Source organism: Anabas testudineus, chromosome 16, assembly GCF_900324465.2.
Source record: "Anabas testudineus chromosome 16, fAnaTes1.2, whole genome shotgun sequence".
NCBI classification, from domain to species: domain Eukaryota; kingdom Metazoa; phylum Chordata; class Actinopteri; order Anabantiformes; family Anabantidae; genus Anabas; species Anabas testudineus.
In genome coordinates, this window is record NC_046625.1 from 19,692,203 (window position 1) to 19,705,718 (window position 13,516).

General features: G+C 40.4%; 1 protein-coding gene across 1 annotated transcript in view; it reads left to right on the forward strand.

Annotated features, from left to right (window-relative positions):
- Positions 1 to 13,516, forward strand: part of me1 (malic enzyme 1, NADP(+)-dependent, cytosolic) — a 56,759-nt gene that overhangs the window by 33,614 nt on the left and 9,629 nt on the right. The window contains exons 4-5 of the mRNA XM_026372609.1: positions 8,030 to 8,105; positions 9,309 to 9,470. Of these exons, the coding sequence (XP_026228394.1) occupies positions 8,030 to 8,105; positions 9,309 to 9,470 (238 nt within the window). The remainder of the gene's footprint in view (positions 1 to 8,029; positions 8,106 to 9,308; positions 9,471 to 13,516) is intronic.

Here is a 13,516-nt window from a genome sequence, read left to right on the forward strand (position 1 = left end):
GAGCCACCCTCCATGACCTGTCCTTGTTAATGTCTTCGATGCTTATATTAGGGACAATTGTATATTCTTACAGTCAACACAGCATTAAGTGGAACTGAGGAATCCACCCAACAGTTTGTATGTGACATTGTTAATGCCATGACATAATGCTATCGGAGATCAGATGTCGGGGAGAATTCAGAGGTTCATTTTTGATATTTAATAAACTGGGGACTTGTGATTGTCATGGCTCATTGTGGTGGTGATGTAGACTGGCTCACTAACACTCCTTGTAACCACTACAGCAATGAAGTTTGACCCCAAGTCACTTTCCTTTTTCAGTGGCTTTGATGTGTTTTCATAATGTGAGACTTGAACTTTCTCAGGGTACTCCAAACATTCACATTGATTTAGGTCATTAGTCAGAGTTTTCTTGTTAGAGAGTTGAAAAATGTCACGTTCAGGGCCAACATGGGGTCACACGCTAACACATTCCTCTCGCGGTACCAGTAGAATTGCTCGAAACCATCCATTAAACCTTAAAACCTAAAAGAAATACAAATTATTATTAGTGTGCTGTATGTGTTGTAACAGCACTTAAAATATCTGTTTTTTAAGGTCTGATACTTTTTTTAACCCTATGTAGTGTCTGCAGGTAGCCTCATCAGGATCTTCCAACAATCTTCATGACATTGATGACATTGACTGAAATAAAACAAAAAAAAAAAACACGCACACACCTGAAAAGCACCCTCTGCAGGTTGTTTCTAATCTAAAGAGTTGCTGGATTGCCTTCACATCTAGTTCTACAGTAGATTACATCTCTCTTTATTAATTTATTTATTTTATTTTGCCTTTGTAGCTGCCTATACAGTAGAGTAACTGTGGTTGTTTTAACTTCACACTTTGTAAATCTTTCTTAACCCATGAGCTGTGAAGAAGGGGAGACTCTGGAAGTACTTCTCCATCTGTTATAGTGGACAATAACAGTTCGCCCGCCATCACACAGGCATCCCTAAAATTGAATCCACATTTTTCTGTGAATGTCGAAGAGAATATAGTAGGTCATAAATCATTGTCACCCACACAGCGATCAGTGATGGTATAATATTCTCTTAACCTGTCTCTTGTTGTCAGTTAGCTTAAAAGATTATCTATTTGAATTTTAGATCATGTAAGATTTCCTGTATGTGCACAGTGTTATGTGGTCTTGACCATGGTAACTAACACAAAACAGCATTTGCATGTAAACACAACACAACTGGTCCTTGCACAGTTTCTGGTAAAGGCAAAACCAATAGCTTTTGAATGTGATTGTGCATCCCACACTAGAACGTCATTGGCATGCTCCAAATGTCAGGATGTGTTTGAGGAGGCATTTGATTGAAAAACCTGGCTGCAGTGGGCTGAAACTCATCTAATAGCCAGCTGGGTTCATCAAGTCTGAGCCTCTGATTCCTTTAGCAGGGCCTTTTGGGCTGGAATGGGCTTTTTTCCCTGCTGTTTCTTACCCCATGAGTTATGCAAGGCTGGCTGAGAAAGAAACTGGACATCTACAGCAGTCAGGACATCTGACTGCCCGTTCTCCATGTGCACAGCTACAGCAGACGACAGACTTTGAAACCCCAGAATCTCCCTCAGCGTGGTTGCTGTTTTGCCCTGCAGCTTGGCTTGTGTCAAAGATTCCTTGTGTTTTTTTTATGTTTTGCCTCAGCGTGTTAAGAGCCAGTCTGATTAGCTAATCTCTGTTCATTTTGGCCTTAAAATCTCCAGAGTTTGCTCTAGAGTAAAGGAAAGATTGGTAACACGGAGGCCGGTGCTGCAGTGAGATGAGGTTAGGGTGGTTCTCAGGAACTAGAGCTGGTCCTCGCTTGTGTAAAAAGTGATGTGTTGAATATTTGTTATAGGATGGAATGCCAAGGAGAGTGGGAGGCAGAAGAAGAATGCATTGTTATCAGAGAGTCACACTGTATGGCGAGAGGAGGGTGAGAAAGAAAAGGACGAGAAGGGACTGGAAAGAGAATTCCTGCTTGTCACGTTTCATTTCCAAGTGATGAGAGCTCTGGGTTGAATAAAAACAACTGGGTCCTGGTTTTCCTTCTGCTGTGACAAATTCCTAGAAGTAACTCAAATAAAAAAAACTTCCCTCAGACACCCAACAAAAGTTTATCTGACTGAACAGTCAGTGACCTGAAAGCTTACATGTGTTCAGATAGAAGCGGTGACATGGTTTATGGTCTGGATAAGAGCTAAAGTATTCACCCACTATTCAGATCTCTTTGTTGTTTCTATTAGTTTTTTTATTTCTTGTTTTTATGCAGCATGTTTTCCTCTCCCCAGAGCTCTGTTGCATATTTGGTCTCTTCGACGGTCATCTTTTCCACTGCAATTAGTTATTTTTGAACTGGCTTTTCTTCGATTCAAGCTGTAGCATGAACATGGCTATTGATTGGCACTGCCAGACGCCCTGTTCTCACTGAGTTTTCTTCTTCTCCGCTATTGCTTCAGTCAGTTACTTGGCTGCGTTGTGTGGTGCGGCATGAGTGTGTTATTTGTAATGGCAACAGCTTCACTGCTTTGGCTTCACTTACCTAATTGCTTTGGAAATGACCAGTATGAGCGAATACAACTACAGTGCAACCAAGCTGCAAAACTGAACGGCTCTCTTGTACTAATAAGTCTACAGTAGTTAACTTATAGCTCAGTACAAAACCACAATAGCAGTCACATTATAATGAAATATGATCCTGATGATAATCTACTCCACAGAAAAAAAAGTCTCCCCTTGGAAATACATTAACTTATTAAATACCACTCTGGAAAGGAAGCACGAAAGTTGAACCCAGTGGTCTCATTGCTTAAATATTGTGCTGTCAGTCCTTTTCTACCACTTGTGGTCAATTATGTACCACATCCAGTCATAGAAATGAGTCTGTCTGCCTGTGTGCTACAGTATACAGTATGTCTGTGTGCTTGTGTTGTGTGCTAGGCTTCAAGCGATGCTTCACCCACCTGATACAGTTGGATGAAAGCGCAAGATAATAAATTAACCACACCTCTGCTTATCTTTGTATCATGGCTTCCAGGGAACCAGTGTGTAATGTGCTGATGGTTGTTCTGCATATGTACTTTCTTTGGGACTAGAATTTACTAATATTGGTTAATCTTGTAGCACAACCGTTAAGTTTGTTTCTTAGGTATTGATATGTTCCCCACAAGATTATTGTTGTTGTTGTTGTTTTACTTCAGTGATTTTTAAACTTCAGTTTCCAAATATAACCAAATATCCACAAAGATTCTTCACCAGCCCTACTTAGTGTGCATGGTTCAGTTATAATTACTGAAGTCAAGTGAGGGCTAAACTATATGCCAAACATCAACATACTTTACAGTTGCACTGCCATTATGAGCATGTTAATGCAGAACTGCACATTGACAAAGTATAGTCCAGCAATTTAAATGAATAATTGCATTTGCACAATCTTTACTGCTCAATTTGAAAAAAAGAAAAAAGATTAGTTATGGACTGAATCAACTTGAAATTGAATGTAAGATTATGAAATTGTACTAATTTGCTCTGAAACTGTATTTAATCCTCAATGGAGAATCAACTCTTTACATCCACATTCACTTCTCAAATTCAACTCAGTTCCATTAAGTTAAACCGTTGTGGAGAGAAAAGCTTCAGTCTTTTTGTTTGTGGGTGCTATTTGTTATATGTAAGTCTCTTTAATTTCTTTTTAATCCATTTTAATGAAATTATGTGTATTAATCTCTTCCTATTGTCTGTTTCTGCTAAGGTCAGCTGTGTTGTATCTATTTCAACTCCTAAGAATAACGAGGTAGGAGGCAGATTCGGAGATTCGGTTTTCTTTGGCTGTGTTTCCTTTTTACTACAGGTCAGGAAGTCACAGTAACCAAAATCAATGCACCTGCTGTAGAACACAGAGGAGGGAGGTAACACTCTGCTAGTAGAAAACTGTAAGCTCATACATTACAAGCTAAGCTTCCCAAATGTAATAAAATGCTTCGTTTAATATCACAGCAGCTGTTCTGGTAGAATAATCCTGTGTATTCATTTTGGAGTGATCCCGTGTTTGAACCTTGCTTTTGAAAATCCGCAAAGCTCCACCACATTGAATAAATGTGTTTTGTTTTGTTCGTTTTGTTTTTTTCTAGCAATGTCAGACTGTACCTTGGCACCTCAGACTACTTTTATATACTATAAGGATCACACTCTTGTTACAATTATTATTATTTTTTTTTTGAACTAGGTAATTATTTTTATTATTATTACTATGCATACAACTTACAGAGTGGATCTCAATTTAATGCATGAGATTTTTGATTGCATGTGTGTGTGTATCACCACAGCAGTCTAAACGTGAGGTGAATTACATCACACTTGAGGCTAAATATGTCTGACTAGCTCTCTGTGAGAGACTGTTAGTGTCACTTGATGGGTTTATGGTTTCACATGCCTCGCATAATCTTTCTTGTTGCATAACTCTGAAGCTACAGTATGTCAGCAATGTCAAGCAGCTCTGTGTAAATGAGAAGGTAATTAGTCACTAACAGATTTCTGGGTCCAGGGCCAGCTCCAGCTGGCTGATGGCTTTAACAGGTATAGAGATGGACAAATTAAGTGTGCATCTTGGACCTGTTTATCTTGACACCTTGTAAAAATGTTACACCTATATACTGTACGCTGCATAGAGCAGTGGTACTCAGCACCCTGCAGTGGGTGCAAAGATAAATATTAGTGGCCACAAGATCATGATATAATACTTTTTACTCTTTTTTCTTGTTAAGTGGACATAAACTGTGTTCATATTTAAACTGGATCATATGATTTACTGTTCAGCATCAGATTTGAGACCTCCAATGTACAGTAAAGGTGATCAGGTCATAGCATTTTCCCTGTAAAGTACAATAACTGTGGTTACATTTAGTCAATCATTGATATTTGTGGGGGGTTACACTCTAATTCTTAAAGTCAGGAAAACTTCACTTATCTCATTATTAAATTAGACATGGCAAGACACCATCCATCCATTTTGTACTTACTACAAACTACAAAACACTGCACACTGCAAGATGTTGTTTTCACTCAGCTCAAATTAGAGCCTTTCAAACTAATTTAGAAACTCATAGAGAAAATCCCCCATAATTGTTTTTCACAAGGGACACAGGCCAACCACAAAAACATGTCTGTTGCAGATTTGGCACTTGATTAGGTGGAGAAAACCTGTAACCTATTTTACACACCTCATTTTTGTTCAATGTGTCACTTAAACTTCATGTATTTTGCTAACAGAGGACATCCAGCACAGTGAAGATAAGTTATGCTCTGGGGGTGAATAGTCATGACCGGTGGAGTTTTGTGTGGACATGGGTCAACAATTGAAGGCCAGCTTCCTCGTGGGGCTCAGAGCGTGTTATGGGATCATGGCAGCTCTTCCTTCTTTTTCACAGTCCCAGGAGTGTGTTTTGTGTCAGGCTGTAGGGCAGCAGCGGTGCTGTTTCAAGCCACCAGGTTGTTTTCTTTACCCCCTCTGCTCTTGACACACTCTCTCTCACAAGAGGAGCAAGACAAAGCAGCTCAGTGCTTTGTGGTCCTCCTCTCATGTAGAAAATGAGGTGACCGCGCTGTGGGTGTTTCAGCAGCAGCAGTCTGACACACATGCACACACATTATAACGAACTTAAATATGATGTAGAACAGTGATTCCCAACAGAGGGTATTGTAACACATTTCAAAACATTTTCATGTGTGACGTTTAGTTAAGTTTAACTGTTGATCCACACGCATGAATTGAGGATTTTAAAATCTTCTTATTTTCATTTTGACAAGTGAAAAATAGCTGAAAGTTTATCTGATCTGATAGGTCATGGGAAATATTTATTAAGAAATTTAAACAGATGGACATTTAAAATAGATGGCTAAACGTAATAGATATAAATAGGTTTCGTATCATACATATGATCCATTAAGCAAGTCCTTCACCATTTCAAAATTGTTGCTCTGAAAAGACATTATCCTAACACACAGTATCCGACAGTGATGATGGATGTAAAACAGCATAACTCCTGACATCATGAGACACAGTGCAGTAACTTTGGTGCTCTGGTGCATCAGATATGTAATGAATTGTCTTTGACGAGTTGGTTCATATGTTTGCGTTTTTCTGGCAGTATCACAGACTGTACCTAAAGCATTACATGTACGTATTAGTCAGGGTCAAAGGTCATGAGGTCAGTGGTTCAGCTGACAGTGGCAGTGGCAGAAAAAGAGAATTGTTCATAAATTAATTTGTTTTCTACTGTCATGTTGCGGGGAGTCAGCCTTTCAGTCCCAGTGCTGCTCATTCCCCCCTAAAATCCTCATACTGCTGTTGCTGGCAGTGGCTCCCATCCTCCTGGCTGCATGTCAGCACACACAGCAGGCCGCACTTTATCCCACCTCTCTTACTCCACATACTTGCGTTGACTACATTGTGTAAAGGGAAAATCTAGCCCTGCTCCCCACCATCTCTTACAGCTGTATAGACATAATTCAGACATCTACCCATGGTGTATTTCAAGCAGGATGCATACATTAATGTGCACAGATGTGTAAATGGGCAGTTGTATGTGGGGGTATGCCTTTATATTGCTGGAAAGTTGAAAGGTGTTTAAAATGACAGATTCCAGATGTGTGTAGTGTAGTGACCTGACATTTCCATTTATATACTTTTCTATGTACTGTACGATGTAGGATGTGGATGTAGGATGGATGGATGGATGGATAGAGATATAGATTGATATAGATTTCATTGTTATGTTAAATAAAACTGGTCAAGGTCAGAGTTGTTTCACCTGCAGCCCCCAGCAAATTGTCTCTTTAAATGCCAAAAAAGGCTAAAAGCACACATCGGGTTCAAAAAAGAACCTACAGGGTGTGTGCGGCTAATTGTTCCGACATTGGAGAGGCCACAGTGTGAACCTTTTTATTGAGCAAACATGCCGAGCCCTGGGGGCCACTGACCTCGGTTGCCATGCGTGAGCTCCCCTACTGTTTAACTAGAGTCATTAGGTCATTGCATTGACCAGTTCCCCATCATCTGTGATTATTTTAAAGCTTTGTTTTATCAGTATTACTTTTAACGTCTTCTTGCATGAATCCTTACATGATTTATTGCGTGATTGTCCCTATTGTTTTCAAGAAGTGCATTTAAAGGCAATCCCTGTATACTTGTGGGTGTTTGAGTTTTTTGTGTTTGCAGATGAAACCTATGCTGACAGTGTAGCCGACCTCATCCCTGAGTTATGGAAGTATTTTTATGTGACACTCATGTCTTTCTTTTGAGCTGACTATATTTCATGTTTAACAATGTCTCATACTGTTTACATTTGACATTTTCCCACCAGTGTCCGTCCTCCAGCATTGACCTGGGATGCATTTTAACTTTATGAGCAGAGTCTTACAAATAGTGATGTTTTTACTGTCACTGGCACATTAAGGAGGTGTGGCCCCTGTGCTATAACCAGATGGGTTGGTGGGGTAGGAAGGATTCTGCAGCTGGACTCCACACATAGACATGATCTCTTTATCCCAGGATTGTCCTGGAGTGAAGGACATTAATGCCAGCGAGCAGGGAAAGGAGGAGGGAAGCTAGGTTTCTAAGGCTCGATACTAAAATGAATGGATATTTGGGGAACATGGAGCGATCCAAAGCAAACTCTTTGCAGAGGCCCGGGGCCCTGAGCTCAGTGTTAAATCCCTTGTGCCATGAGTATTGAATAAAGTCTTGGTTAGAAGAAAGAAAGGCAGAAATGAAATACCAGCTTAACATCAAGCAGTCTTTAAGCTGCAGTTTAAAGTTGTTTTTCATTCAAATCTCAGATAAGATGTTTTTAAGTACAAAGAGTCTCTGTATTTGAGTAATTCACAATTATTTTTCTCTATTATACTGTGAAGTGAGACTTCAGGGCTGAGAAAGGCGAGGGCAGACTCTGTGATGCCTGTTGAATATGTAAAAGTTCCTCTGTTTGTTTTTCTGTGTTGCAGGGGGCTGTTCATCACTATTCATGACCGCGGCCACATTGCTTCTCTGCTGCAGAACTGGCCAGAAAAGGACATCAGGGTAATATAAATTACTCAAACAGAGGCTTCAGCTCTTGATTATTAATATTAATGATGATGTCTCCCATTACAAAGGTCTGTATTACTTAGTAAAACAGTGTTAAAAAAGTTCTGGTAAGGAAGTCGGAAAAGTGTGGGAAAGGTTATACAGTATAAAATAGAAAAGTCCTGAACATACTGTTTAAAGTGTGTAAATTAATGGAGACTGTCACTGTGAAGCAGATTGATACCAGTGGCCCTTGGTAATATGATCATCATATGTATTGGGTACATGACTTGATATATAGCACTGAGGACTAGGGATCTGTTGACGATAGCGATTATTGTGGCTGCAGTTCTCTTGACCTGCAGAATTGGCCAACTTCCCAAAAGCTGAAATATTTCCTTAATCTTGAGCTACTAGTCATTATCTAAGCATATTTAAAATGACGGAACCAGCAGGTATTCCTGGCATGTCAAATATTCCTGCAGCCTCAGCCACCTGTTCACAGCTGTCAACAGCAGAGTATTTACCTCGGCGCTCGCATGCCACCTCTCATTGTCAGGGTGGTCTTATCATGAATATACCTAATACTGTATGCCGTACCTTTACCATTTCACTCAAGAGAGGGGAAGAAATGAGAGCCAAGACAGCCATCAACTGATAAGCTTTGGCATCTGTCACATATTAACAAATAATAGGAAAATAAGCTGCTAATGGCATTAAGTGTGGTCATTATGTATTTTCAACTTTCACATGGGAAAACTAATGACACTCTTTAAACCTGTCAGACTGTGAGAGGAACAAGGCTGTAAAATATTAGTGCCAGAGTTCTCTGCGTCACACTGATCATGGAAAAAGACTCACAATTAGGAACATTTTATATTAAACTCTTCTGCTGGTGATTTTCACTGTTACACAATTGATTTGCTATTTTACAAGAATGCATTTATTGTAAAAGTAAAGTGAGTACTGAGTGGAAAACCAGGAGGATGTAGCAAGGCCTGGCTTACTCTGAGGAAAACAACTGGGTTCTGATTAGTAGAGTAGTAGAGTAGACTCACTTTAGTAAAGAAGATTTACATTAATGGCACAGAAGCAGTAAAAAATTACTTTTCCATCTTGGCTGGGTGCATTAAATATGAAAAATAAGAAATCACATTATTAGGAATGGCTAATTTAAACTAATTACATCAAGGCTAACAGTTGTGTGTTGATTGACAGGCTGTGTGTGTGACGGATGGAGAGAGGATCCTGGGGCTCGGAGACCTGGGCTGCTATGGCATGGGAATCCCAGTGGGCAAGCTGGCCCTCTACACAGCGTGTGGAGGGATGCCACCACAGCAGTGCCTGCCTGTCATGTTGGATGTGGGCACAGAAAATGAGGTAAAAGCTGTGGTCTAAATATACTCTAAGTGTTAACTTGTTTATGTACAGTACACAAATATATACATTGGCAAGACACAAGCAAGCAAGCCTGCTTTGCTGGATCAGAGCCTGGCTAGCTTGCAGTGATTGGGGGGGAAAGATTAATTCTCAAGTGTATCAAAAAATTCTTTAGCATAATGTGAGAGTGTCTGTATGTCAGCTGAAACTCTGTAGAAGAGTGATGCAGCAGGACAATGACCCAAAAACACACAACATTAGTTATAAAGGTTCACATACTTTTTCCACTCAAACTATGAGGTTTTTATGACTCTGGTGTTCTTATTGTAGACACATCATATTTGGTAATACTCTTGACTTAGATGAAGATCAGATCACATTTTATGACAAATTGCCACTGTAGTATGTATATATACTAAAGCTCCTGATAATATGATACATAGATAATGTTTCATTTACCCATCAGACATATGATATCATGGTAATAATTTGTTAAAGCATAAATAATCCAATAAATAATCCTGGACACTGATCACAGTGTCCAGGGTTCCAATCGTCTGGCAGAAGGATCACTGACTGTTCATGTGATCAATTGGGTGTTGGGACCATGCTAACACTGCCTATCAAATAACGTCCAAGAAAGCAAGAAAGCCTATTTTGAACTATTAACTGTAGTTTGAACTATTAAGTATAGAATTTGTACTGTGGTATTGGTTATCAAGGATAGAAAGGAAAGGATGTGGATTTTCTGTCTTAATGCAAATGCAGAACAAAATAAAAGCTTTCTCACCGTCCGCACACAGGTCACAGATAAAGGTGAACTAGAGAAACTATTAATCCCTGTGTCCAGCCCCAGACCCTTAAACTCAAAATACATGTACATCAATTCAAAGTAGCCAGGTAGGCCTTGCCTCAGAAATCAGCCATGAAAAAGAAAACAAAAGTTAACACTTGACAGCTAGGAACCACTATGAGTGAGGTAAACCGCTCCGTCAATGGATGCCAGGTGGGAAAGCACCACTCCTCTCTGCCAGCCAGTGAAGGTAGCAGCCAACAGTGCAGTACTTACCCACCTATGGTCTCAGTTCCCTGTGGTAGTGTCTCTAAAAGATGACTCAGATTCTGGGCAGCATGTGTGTCTGCAGCCTTAAGCGGGCTAAGAATAGTCTGTGTACATCTAACTCTCTGCCTCAGCCAAGGGCGTGGCAGCCTCAGAAGTCTGTGTGCCAGACAGAGCCGAGCTGAGCTGGTCAGGAGCTTCTCTTCTACACATGACTCAGACTCTGGAGTTTAGTTTCATTCCAAGCAGATGTCTCAGGTGGATTAAGGATGAGAGATGTTGCTGAGTTTAGATGAGTTTGCAAATAAAACGAAACGGTAAAAGTATTACACAGGACAGAGATTAAACTGGAGAAAAAGCTTGAGGTCATGGCTTTTTACAGCACATACCCAATACACACTTCATCAAAGTCACATCAGAAATCCTTAAAGTCCATTATAACAAAGAAACACTGGAGCCTTCCCAGAAAGCTCATAAAAGATATTGTATTGCTACATTAGCCATTAATGACTATTCAGACTGGAACTAGTTATTTTCTTCTTTTGGCCAATTCTCCATCTCAACTATCTCTATGTTCCCTCTTTACTAGAGCTCTAGAGACCTTGACCTCTCCGGCACTAGCATCTCTATGCATTCAAAGTTTCCACACTGACTGTACTGCTCTCACTTTGGTTTAGAGTGATAATACCATCTGCAGATTAGATTCTTGGGTGTATGGCACCAGTTTTAGACATTTACGGGCATCACAATACAACTTTAACAAGCTGCCTCAGAGTCTTTGATCCATACTTGGCTGTGTCCTTGATCATTCTTGTACCTGCTGCCAGAGGAGGAAAAAGAAAAACACTTTCTTGTGTGGATGAATACAGAGCTCATGGATAATGTGTTGATGATGTGTGCAGCTGAGGTAGCCCTGATTGATGTCAGCTTCAAATATGTAGAAATGTTTAAGGAAAAGTTTTGCAAACCTGCTAAAACTTCCTTTCCCCAAAAGTTACACTGATACCCCTCAGTGTGTTACATGCAGAGCCAGAGCCAGGTGGTGATTACCTTACAGTAGTATAAACACTGTAAGCAAGATAAAACAGCCTCATTTTCTCTCACAGTGGCGTTCCTCTAAAGCTCGCTAATTCAGACATGGTGCCTCGTTTGTTTACACCATGCAAAAAACAGAAATGTAACTAGGACAATTTGTGGTTTTATGGTAATTTACGTGCTGTCCTGTGCCCTCTGAACAAATCTAGTCTCCACTGCCACAGATGTTGCACAGAAGTGCTGGATATATAGAAGAACTGTTGTTTAGGACAGAACTTCCTATAAAACCATGAAGTTGTCACACTTCTGTTTATTTGCTTAATGCCCAAACATGGAGACTTGGGAAGTAGTGCATTATTCAGTAACTAGATTTCTTTTGCAGAAATAATCGTATGACATATTACTATATGAAATTCAGTTATAGGTTGTACTAGGGGAGAGACTAGTTAGAATTGAGAAAAGGATGACTGCAGCCACATACAGAGAGGTTTTTGAACAAAATCTGCTTCAGCAGGATGATGGTTCACCTTTCAGAATGACAGTGACCTAAAGTATACAGTGAAGACAAAAGCTGGAGTGGCTTCAGGATAAGTCTCTGTCTGGAGTCACTCAGCCATAACTCAGATTGAAGAGAACATCCGTGGTCAGAGGTGAAGATGGCTGCCCACGGATGCTTCTATTTTCTAAATTAGGAGTGCAAAAAAATCTAAAAACGTACATCCACAACACAATGAAGTGTGCAAAAGGGAAGAATGCCTGTATTCAGCGTACTAAATACTTTCTGAAGCCACAGTACACAAGGGAATAAACGTACCTGCATGAACTTGATGCTTGTTCTACTTTAAAAAGTTTTAAAAGATTTTACTGTAGCCCTGCCTGGCCCTGGCTGATTTTTCAAATTTTCTATTAATCTAAAGAGATGACAGGCTAAATGAGATGTAATGGCATAAACTGACTGGCTGTGTGCGTGTGTGTGTGCGTGTGTGTGTGCGTGCATGGTTTCTCTGGACGGGCTTCATATAAGAAGCAAGCTATCTCACTGCCCCTCGGCAGTGTGCCTCGTCTTGCATCCCTGAAGGCATGATGGGAGCAGATGGAGGTGGGAGCGGCTATGAGGTAGTGGTAGCTCCAACTAATTATGAAAATGACTGTTATTATGGGATTATATTTGTCCTTGAGTGTGTGTGCGAGGCTAGAGAGAGAGAGAGAGACAAGCAGGCATACATCCAAACAGTTGAACAGGCAGAGCCCAAGACATTGTCTTTTTTTAAACAACAGCTTGTTTAGCAGCTCATTTGTATTATTTATTGGTTTATTTTGGAACGAGTTACACAAGGAATGTTGGAGCTGTGTGATCTCGAATGAGAACCAACAATAAACTCACGCTACCTGGGCAGCGCTCACTTTCTCGCAAACATTACGCACTTTAAAAACACAGCCAAATCTGCCAGGTGAGACGAGCAGGAAGGATAATAACCGTCTTCTCAGGTAATTCAGCTCCTTCTGCGTCATCCTGTTATCTCCCTTTTGTTTATCTTTCCTTTTATCCCTGAGCCTGATGTCACCTCACACACACTTGCCCATGCTGAACTGAGAGATGCTGATGTCATCCTGGACAATATGCTGTTTGTGTGCGTGTGGCCTTTCATGGGTCCGCAGCTTGGTGTCCTTTACCTCAGACAGATCCGTGCTGCTTTTTTAAAAATTCATTCTTATAAAGGCTGTGGTTACATTTTAACACTGACTGTTGAATGTTAAACTACTTGGACTCTCCCCATGAAAGGCTCAGCTCCACAGGTCCAACCGCCATCAGTCCAGAAACAATGAAACTGGAGCTCCTGTGTCTCTAGCAAGCACAGACTGTAACGCCATACACAGGGGCTAATCCCTTCTGAGAGGAGAGGGGCTGCACGACACAAAGGACAGCTTAGCCAATCAACAGCAGATAATC